General features: G+C 40.5%; 1 protein-coding gene across 3 annotated transcripts in view; it reads left to right on the top strand.

The window, feature by feature from the left end:
• The first annotated feature begins 228 nt into the window (after positions 1 to 228).
• Positions 229 to 9,239, top strand: part of LOC148026929 (serine/threonine-protein kinase 52-like) — a 62,572-nt gene continuing 53,561 nt past the window's right edge. For 2 of the 3 annotated variants that reach the window (XM_087691460.1, XM_087691461.1), the window contains exons 1-4: positions 229 to 1,036; positions 4,923 to 4,964; positions 5,184 to 5,299; positions 5,419 to 5,624. In XM_087691460.1, the coding sequence (XP_087547586.1) occupies positions 379 to 1,036; positions 4,923 to 4,964; positions 5,184 to 5,299; positions 5,419 to 5,624 (1,022 nt within the window). In that variant the 5' untranslated portion in view covers positions 229 to 378. The remainder of the gene's footprint in view (positions 1,037 to 4,922; positions 4,965 to 5,183; positions 5,300 to 5,418; positions 5,625 to 9,239) is intronic. The other variant, XM_087691459.1, reaches the window with a different exon arrangement.

The following is a 9,239-nucleotide window of genomic DNA, read 5'->3' as shown; positions in this document are numbered from 1 at the left end:
TAGCAAGTTTGACAGGTCGTTGAGCATTGAAGCTTCCAATGGCATGCACACTATATTGAAGGTGGTGAATACATCCTTTGTATTTTGATTTTCTTTTTTCAAGGGAGAGAGAGAGAGAGAGAGATTATTCTAAGGAGGTGTTAGCGATTGAAGGCGTAAGTTGAGGTTTGGAGGAATTGGCATATCGGCACAGGCCGAAAAGGCACGTTAGGCCGTGAAACGCTACGTGGCAGAGAGAGAGCGAGTGTGTGTGTGCGCGCGCGCAAGCACGCAAGCTAGCTATCGTCGTCGCAGGGCCTGCGATCACACACACCCTCGCGGTCACTGGCCGAGGCTGAGAGAGGTTGATCATCGGCAAGCGCCCACGAGAGAGAGATAATGTCATCGAGCAGCGGGAAGTACAAGGCGCCGTCATCTCTGAGCAACAAGGCGAAGGGGGAGGCAGCGGCGAGGGAGGGGAGCAACAGGTGCCACTACAGGAGGCCGAGGGAGGTGGAGGAAGAGGAGCAACAGCAGCAGGAACAACAGCAGAGGGTATCGTCGAGGAGGGGAGAGATAGAGGAGGTGGCAGAGGAGGCGGAGAGGAGGGAGGGAAGAGGGGACCATATTCATCAGAGGGATCATGACGGCCAGGCAGCAGCCATGGTGTCGGAGGAGAGGAGAGGCGGGGGGGGCGCCGACGCGCGCTTGCTGTTCCGCGCCGACCGCGTCAACCTGGCCGAGCTGGACGCCGCGCTGGAGCGCGTGCGGCGCGTGGTGTCGTGCGACGGCCTGGGGCCGGCGGACGGGCGCGTGCCGGGCGGCACCTGGGACGGTGGAGGTGGCGGCGGCGGCATGCGCCGCAGCCGCAGCTCCGCCTTCATCGCGGCCAGCTCCCAGGACCCCCTCCTACCCGCCCGCCAGCGCCTGGCGTCTGCCCGCCCCTCCCGCCAGCCCTGGGAGATCGACCCCTCCAAGCTCCTCCTCAAGTACCTCCTCGGCAAGGGCACCTTCGGCACCGTCTACCGCGGCACCCTCGACGGCCAAGAGGTCGCAGGTACGTACATACATACATATATACATACACACATACATGCATGCATATATACACACATACATGCGTACATACATGCATATATACATACATTACATACATACATGCATACATCACTACAATACTACCAATACCCCCAAGCAGCATCATAACCCCAATTCCTTTACCTCCCAATTTCTTTTTAATGCGATATTTTTAAACACAATGCTTTGCCTCTCAATTTTTTTAAAAATGAGAAACCCACTTTAAATTATATTTATTATCATTACCACAAAGACAATACAGCTCCCCAAGAGGAGAACACAAGTGCTAGGAGACTCTATTCACTACTTACCTTGCTTTGGCAAGAATCTTAGGAGCACCTTTACTCGAGGAACAAAGATTTGTGGCTTTCCAAAATAGCAATTACCTCTCTCTCTCTCTCTCTCTCTCTCTCTCTCTCTCTCTCTCTCTCTCTCCAAAAGACAAAATCCATGACCGCTTAAGCCCACAAATTAGCTTCTTCTCGACCCTTCTAAATAGAATACCGATCCTTTACCGCCAATTGATTTCTTTCTTTTCTTTTTGGAATGCTTGTCAATTTATTTTACTATTGGTTGGGACATCACCCAATGCTAAAAGGCTAGCAACCATTTTCCCAAACAAGAAAAGTAGTTACACACTACCCTTGATGGCCAAGAAGTGTGAAAGCTATCCAACGCTTGTTTTGCACATTGCCCATGCATAAATGCAACACGAAAAGGTATCTGTCCTAGTGTTTTCAAATCCCTTAAAAGGGATTGGTAGGGGTTCAAGGCTTGTCAAGCATGCAATTCACCTTTTAAAATATTGCCATTGTCTTTTAGTAAGTTGGACACATAAAAAAATTTCATCAAGGGAGATCCTAGTGCACAAATCGGATGTCGTATGCATACGTAGCGAGTACCGGAAGGTCCCCAAGAACAAAGAACTCTACTTTTTGCTCAAAATCCAAGAGAGTAGACTTGCACGACATGAAGCAAGAAGACCAATTGGGTACAATCATTTACACAAGCAAGGGTTGTACAAATGCTTTAATGTTTGATTTGCATGTAATAATGTAAATGTGTGAATACCCCATTAACCATGAGAAATTTTTAGTTGGCAAGCAAGTAGATAGCATACCTTCAGCTTCCAAACAAAAAGTTGAAGCTTGGATCAAGTGGTTTTTGTCATAACATCCACAAATTTCTCATTTATATGACAATCGTACCCCACCTAGCATTGGCATGTAGGACTAGAGATCTCTAAGACTACAATGAATAACAATGGTTAGTTCATCCATTCTCAATCTTTTTTAAAAAGATGCAACCATGTAAGATTTTCTACCTTACATCAACCCTACAAGTGACAATGGAATGTGATGTTTTATTAACAAGAATGGACATTGAAGTTTTATCAAGCCTACATCACAATTCATTGCAATTAGTTATTACTATTATCCATGAGAATTCCTTTAATACAAAGCATATGCCTAATTCAAGTTGCCTCCTTAATAGCCAACATGTTGACCTATAAAAAAAGAGTGGAAATTTTGGAGAATGGAAAAATATGATTTGCATTGGGTGCCTCTTTAACTGGTATGTTGACTAAAACCATATCATTGACCCATTTGGCTTCAATCCTCCTTTACTCATCACGATACCACATGGCAAAATCATATTTGTTTTAGCTCATACATGTTGTTAGCATGCAAAACAAAGATACCTCAAGCATCCACTCATCATGAGACATAAAAAGTTATGCAACTCTTAGTCATCTTTACTTATAAAGAGAAATCCAATGCATGCTATTATCGATCAAGAAGCATGTGTCATTTTAACGCAAGGACCTTAGTTTACCACATTGTTTGTGGGAGACCAATTTCTCCCAAGTCAGCAATGAATGTGGCATGCCATCACCTTTTTTTCTCCATAATAAAGGCACTAGCATCCATGGCTTCGCAGCAGATTTGTGTAATAACGAATGTCCTACTCAAGGCCTTGAAATGACTCTTCTTACTTCCATTCTACCACACTTACATCCCTAGTTGCATTCTTGGTCATGCATACATATGTCATCATTGTTTACTTGGTCAATCCATCGCATTGTTCAGTAGAGTTTGATTTCTTCCAAGTGAATCATAGAAGTTGTACTCTATTCATAATAGAACAATAGATGAAACATTTGAAGTCTCTAAATGACTCTACTCCTATTTTATCAAAATGCAAAAAGAATTTTTGTGCTAGATTATAGAAATAAAAATGTTGTTCGGGCTGGCTATCCATCCACATGTAGTGCTGTTTTCAAGTTTTTTCTTAGGCTTTATCGAATTCAACTATTTAAAGTCTATGATGCCAATGCATGGAGCTCATATATATGACATATTTAACTAAATAGAGATGAGATGTCCCGTTTAAATTTGACACCAAGAGTCAAAGGAGATCCTTTCATCATGCTCAATGTTGGTTCTAATCTCTGGGCTCAAATCATTTGAAAAGTGTATTGCACAAAAGCTTGACCCCAAAATGGATCTCTTCCAAAATCATTAGACTTTATCTATGAAAACTTTCCCACAAAATAAGCTTATGTAGTTGTGACCACACCATATTAGAGGACTTAGAGAGTGCCCTAACTAAAAGATCTAGATTCTCCACATATCTAGAACCTATTTAGGAACATCTTGAAATGAAACCCTATGCACATATTAAAGCCTTTCTCAAAGGTTCGATTCTATTAGTACCTAATTTTCATTGAATTTAAGAACATCTTGAAATGAAACCCTATGCACATATTAAAGCCTTTCTCAAAGGCGCGATTCTATTAGTACCTTATTTTCATTGAATTTAGAAGGACGTAGCTACTATTTTTTTTAAAGACGATAGCATAAAATACGGTTTTATAACTTCATAACTACATGAAGTGCAAATTATTTGTCAAAACTTCATTTCAAGATGTGCTAACATCTTAGCATCCATTTCGTATTGAAAACCTATTGACCTAATAGCCTCCAATGCAAATTAGAAGAGCAAATAAATTATTGTAAGAGTAAAGCCTTTCTTACATTCAAAATGCAAACCACCTTCTTTCAAAAGTAACCACAAATAGAAAAAAATGTCTATTTAACAATAATAAGGTATGAAGTGTTACTATTATTATTGGGATTAGCTTCTCCATATTACCATGACAAGGAATAATTTGTTGTATTTGGTGTACCCCATACATAGCCAATGCAGAATCTACAATGTTAAGAAATAGAAGTTCCCATTTTTAAATTCTTACTTAGTTTCATCTAGTCCCTACAACTAGTTTCCACTTATTCCATTTTAGAGACAAGGTAGGAAAACTTTTCTATAAGCCTAATGATCCTTGCATAAAAAGCTCACACAATCTATCACCAACTTTGCGCAATTGGAAGATTAGGACTACCATTTGCATGAGGCTCTCTTGCACTATGTTGTAGGTTGCCTAAGTAGGTAAGATCTTTTGTGCAGCATAAAATATATGTGAAATATAGAAAATGATCTAAGGCCACTCATAATTAGTGCTAGAAATTCAACAACGACACGCAACAACCAATAAAATACCAATATGAGTGGTTTAGTATGTCCATTGTTTAAACTCAAACATGCACATAGATATAAAATGTGCCGGTAATGACATCCAAGAATCTATAAAGTAGTCCTATAAAGTGGTTTAATATGTCAAAATTTTAAATGCAAGTAGCATGCGGATGCATGTAAATGCACTTGCACCAACAAATATGCATACATTTATGTGTTCCCTATGAAGATGTCCAAACAGAAATGTTAAGCACATGCACAAAATATTACATGTATGTGTGTGAATGGACAGTTGGAAATTCACAAGTATTTGTTTTGATAATTGACAGCGAAATTGTTGGATTGGGGGGAAGAGGGCAGCAATGATTCAGGTGATTATTTGCGTTTAATTTGCAAAGAGGGTTACCTTATATATCGACAATAAAAGTTCATAGCATAAGTTCATAACATGGAAAACTAGAGGAAGGTGGTGTGTTGACAAATGCACACAAACTTTAGAAAGGTTGATTAGGATTATTTATGATATTTGAGAAACTTGGAAGATGCCTAGACTCGAAGGGCTTCTACCCCTCGATTGTGTATTGCTGTAGTGTCGATAACGAGGCATAGAGACACGCTGTCAAAGAGCACGTTGGAGACAGTGAGAACCGCGTTTATGCAAGAAGTGCTCGTATGGATGGAGCTGGACCATCCCAATGTGACCAAGGTATCGATGTCTGCTAATAAAGATATGAATCCTGGTCGCCATTCTCCTATCTGCTTCTTCTTCTTCTTCTTCTTCTTCTTCTTCTTCTTCTTCTGACTGTTTTTGTTGTCTGGAACCAGTTTATCGGTGCCTTGATCGGCGATACCAAGCTGAAGGTGATCTCGGATAACCAGGACGACATCTTCGACCACGTCTCATCGGACGTGGGGTGTGTGGTCTTGGAATATGTGCCTGGAGGCAGTTTGAGGAGGTACCTTGACAGACACTTCCGGGAGAAATTGCCCTTACGAGTTGTTCTGCACTTAGCCCTCGACCTTGCTAAAGGGTGAGGCACTTCCTTTCAGGAAGCTTTTTATTAATTTTAATGTACACTTTGCTTTTCTTGCATGCATGATCGAAATATATATCTGAGAGAGAGAGAGAGAGAGTGTGTGTGTGTGTGTGTGTGTGTGTGTGTGTGTGTGTGTGTGTTCACTTGGTTGGCCAGAAGGCCCTTTGAAAATATTTCAATTCATTAATCAAAACTAGAGAGAGAGGGGGAAGAGGCAAATTGCTTCCATGGTTTCAGCTGGTGTGATCCTTGGAGGGGTGGCTGCTCCATGGATGGATATCATCCACACCACCCTGATTGTGCCTCCTCTGTGATCCTCTTCTTCTATTCTTGTAGCCTTGTGTTTTTGTAGCCTTTTGGCTCTATGTGTGTCTGCTACCTGTCTCTGAGTGTGCTTGTTGGCCAAAAGGTCTCGGGGAGAGAGAGAGAGAGAGAGTTTGCACTATTTTATGAAAAAAAAAAGAGAGTTTGCACTATAGATGCCGAGACAATGATCGATATGAGTACTTGCTCCTTTTGCAATGTTTTTGACTTTGGTTACGCTGACACTGAACTTAGCCGACTTTCTGCATTGCTATGGTTCAATTCAATGGTTGCATCCCAAAAATAAAAATTGTGTGCAGGGGTATGTTGTGCCTCAAAGGCATACACAATAAGGGCAGGTCTGCCTAATGGCACTGGCTACGAATAAAAAAAACTCAAATTCAAAGTTATGAATATTTGCTAGATATCGTTATGCTGCAGTTAGGGAGAGTCATTGGGATGCTTGTGGTTCATGTAACTCTGCCACAACCGTTCTTCATCTTGAGATACTGTCCACCTTCCTGCTTTTCTGTGACAACTTTTACCTGGCTAATTTTGCTTTTGTCTCCTTGTGTTGAGGAGAGAAGATGTGGGAGAGGGATTCTCATTGCTGTCTTGTTGCTCTTGGGTGCTGGTATCCAGACCCATCCAATAACAGAGAAAAGTAACAAGTCACAGTCTTAGATCTAGGACAAACAACTTTACCAGCATACATGTTGTCCAGATGGCAGAAATGTCATCGTGGATGCACAAAATTGGAACCTTTCAAAGCTTTTGTCTGTATTCAAGATTATGAAAAAAGAGAGATGTTAAATGGAGATAGTAATGACTGCACAAGCCTCACTTGGTTACGAAGCTCCAAACACAAATTTGGATTAAGAGGATAATTGGCTGTCTACTCATGCTACCTTGCAAGAAATTTTACTGAAATCAGATTATCACGGCTGAATACGTTTTTGGCTTTATGAGTGAGCATAAAAAAAGGAGCCTTGCTGTCATACTAAAGTGGTGCAAGGTGATGGCCCATGAACCTCAAACCAACTGCACTATGGAGAGGGTCTAGATTTGGCTATCTTTTAAGGTACTGTTAACATAACCTTGGTTGGTGAGTACAGTTGATTGCTTGTGACCTAGGAATATCTGAAGCTCTTTCAGTTTCCTTGGAGTTGGCTGCGCCATAATATACCCTAAATACTTGATCTCTTTTGCAAAGAATTCATGCTTGGATTCTTTGGCAAAAGGAATTGGCTCTCAACAATTGAGACTCTTTTAACAAATGCCCAAGTTGTTTTTCCTTAGTCTTTCTATGGATCAGGATAACATCAAGGATGATTTTCACACAGTGACCTAGATAGGGTTGTAATACCACTAGGGAACAATGAAGATCGACAGTAGTGTCTCCAGTCTCCCTCTCTCCAAGTATGCAAGATGATATGATACAACAACGGAGAATGGAGAGGAGCATATATAGGTCTTAGGACGAGACCTTAGATAATCAAATAAACCCTACAGGCTACAAGAGCCTCCCATTTACCTCTAAAAGGCACACAATGAAAGGCTAATCAAAGTGCCTAAAGCCCATGATATGCACTGAACTGACATTATGACATTGCTTCTTTAAAGACAGTTATAGTTTCCAAATCTACTCCCTCCCTAAAGCTAAATTTGCCTCTCATATTGATAATTTTGAATTGAGTCTTTTTTTATGCCCTTGGATCTCAATTTCCAATTTGGACACCATGCTATGTTATATTTTACTATCCTGTAAAGCAGTTAATGCTAAACTACCTAAAATATTGCTTTACTTTTTATAGTACGACAAATGCACCCCCAATCCTCTATAAATAGGAGTCTTGTGTGTTTGTGCATCCTAATTCCATCATTCCAGCCAGCCACACCACCAACTCTCTTATCACCCACTGCTGCTCACACCCCTTCTAGAGGACATTCTCAATTCGTGGAGTTTGTTCGGTACTGCCCTGCTACTAGAGAGTTACCAGCAGCTTGGTGACCAATTTTTGTGGCTGGTACAGCTGATTTCGCTGCTCCATATTGCCACCCCAGCCAATCACCCTCTTCCCCTTGACCTACTGCCCTGTATTTTGCAGTCTATGCAAGATGCCCAACGTCTAGACAACATCTACCAGCAGCCACGCCATCGGCTACCATCTGCATTTGCTGGAAGCAGGCCTGTTTCACCTCTTGCATCTAACATTTGGTTGCACACATGCCACCTTGCTGGTGGGCTGTTTTGCGTAGACTAAATTAGTGCTTAATATACTATAAATATGTCCGAGTGCAAACCCTAATATTAATGACTCAACACTCTTTATTTTTGTTGTAGTAGTGTAATAATTCAATATATTGTTCCATCCAATGCACGTGAAATCCAACTTCAAATAAGTCCCAAAGATCTGCATTGGCTTTACCCTTGACAAAACCAATTCGTTGTTGGTGTTATGAGTGAATTTTGCTAGCCTTGGGATGCATGCTCACTTTGCTTCAATTTAGATTGTTGTTCTACTATAGAGATAGTCAATGTAACAAACCTTTTGTATATCAATTGTTACGAAGACATATTGGCTCAATGATTTCAAATTAATTTGATGCTCATGTACTTTGAAAGGCGAATTGTATTATTGAAGTATTTCAAAATATGTTTAAATGTTTATCTTTCTATTTAAGGATGGCCAATTGTGAGAATGTCCTATAATTATACTTGGATCGCCATTGATGAGATGCCCAAGAGAAATTAAAAGTTTAGTCGAGCGGTTAGATAGACCAAAAAGCTTAGATGACTAAAACTTTTATACTCAGACAATCACATAGAACGAAAGTCCATATAATGAGTGGTTTCAGAAAGTAAAACCAAATGCTCATGATCAAAGTAACAAACCATGAACCGGTGAATCTATATAATGAAGCTCTCTAGAAGCTAAATTTGGTAACTTCTAAAGTTTAGGAGATTACTATTTTTAAAAGTTGCTCAAATGGAAATTTTGTTCGGATCAAAGGGTTCGGAATTTCACAAGGAACAATGCTATTTTAAATTCTTAACCATTTGAAAGATTTTGAGAGTAGAAGGTTTGAAAGCTTCTTTCTTTAGAAAAGTGACATGTGACATCTAGAATAGGACACGTGTCATTTTGGAAGAGACAAGTATAGGGGTGCCTTTACACGTTATTTTCAACAAAAACTTATCATTTGTAATCTCTACTTTTTACATGTGAGCACCTAAGCCCAACACCTATCTATCAGAGGTCTCTTTTCATTTGAAATAAGCTCTATGCTGAAATTTCAATCTCA

The sequence above is a fragment of the Lygodium microphyllum genome, chromosome 13 (genome assembly GCF_053477565.2).
Source record: "Lygodium microphyllum isolate KBCC chromosome 13, Lygodium_microphyllum_v1.1.10, whole genome shotgun sequence".
NCBI lineage: Eukaryota > Viridiplantae > Streptophyta > Polypodiopsida > Schizaeales > Lygodiaceae > Lygodium > Lygodium microphyllum.
The sequence above is the reverse complement of the archived record's forward strand: the minus strand, read 5'-3'. Positions and strand labels throughout refer to the sequence as shown.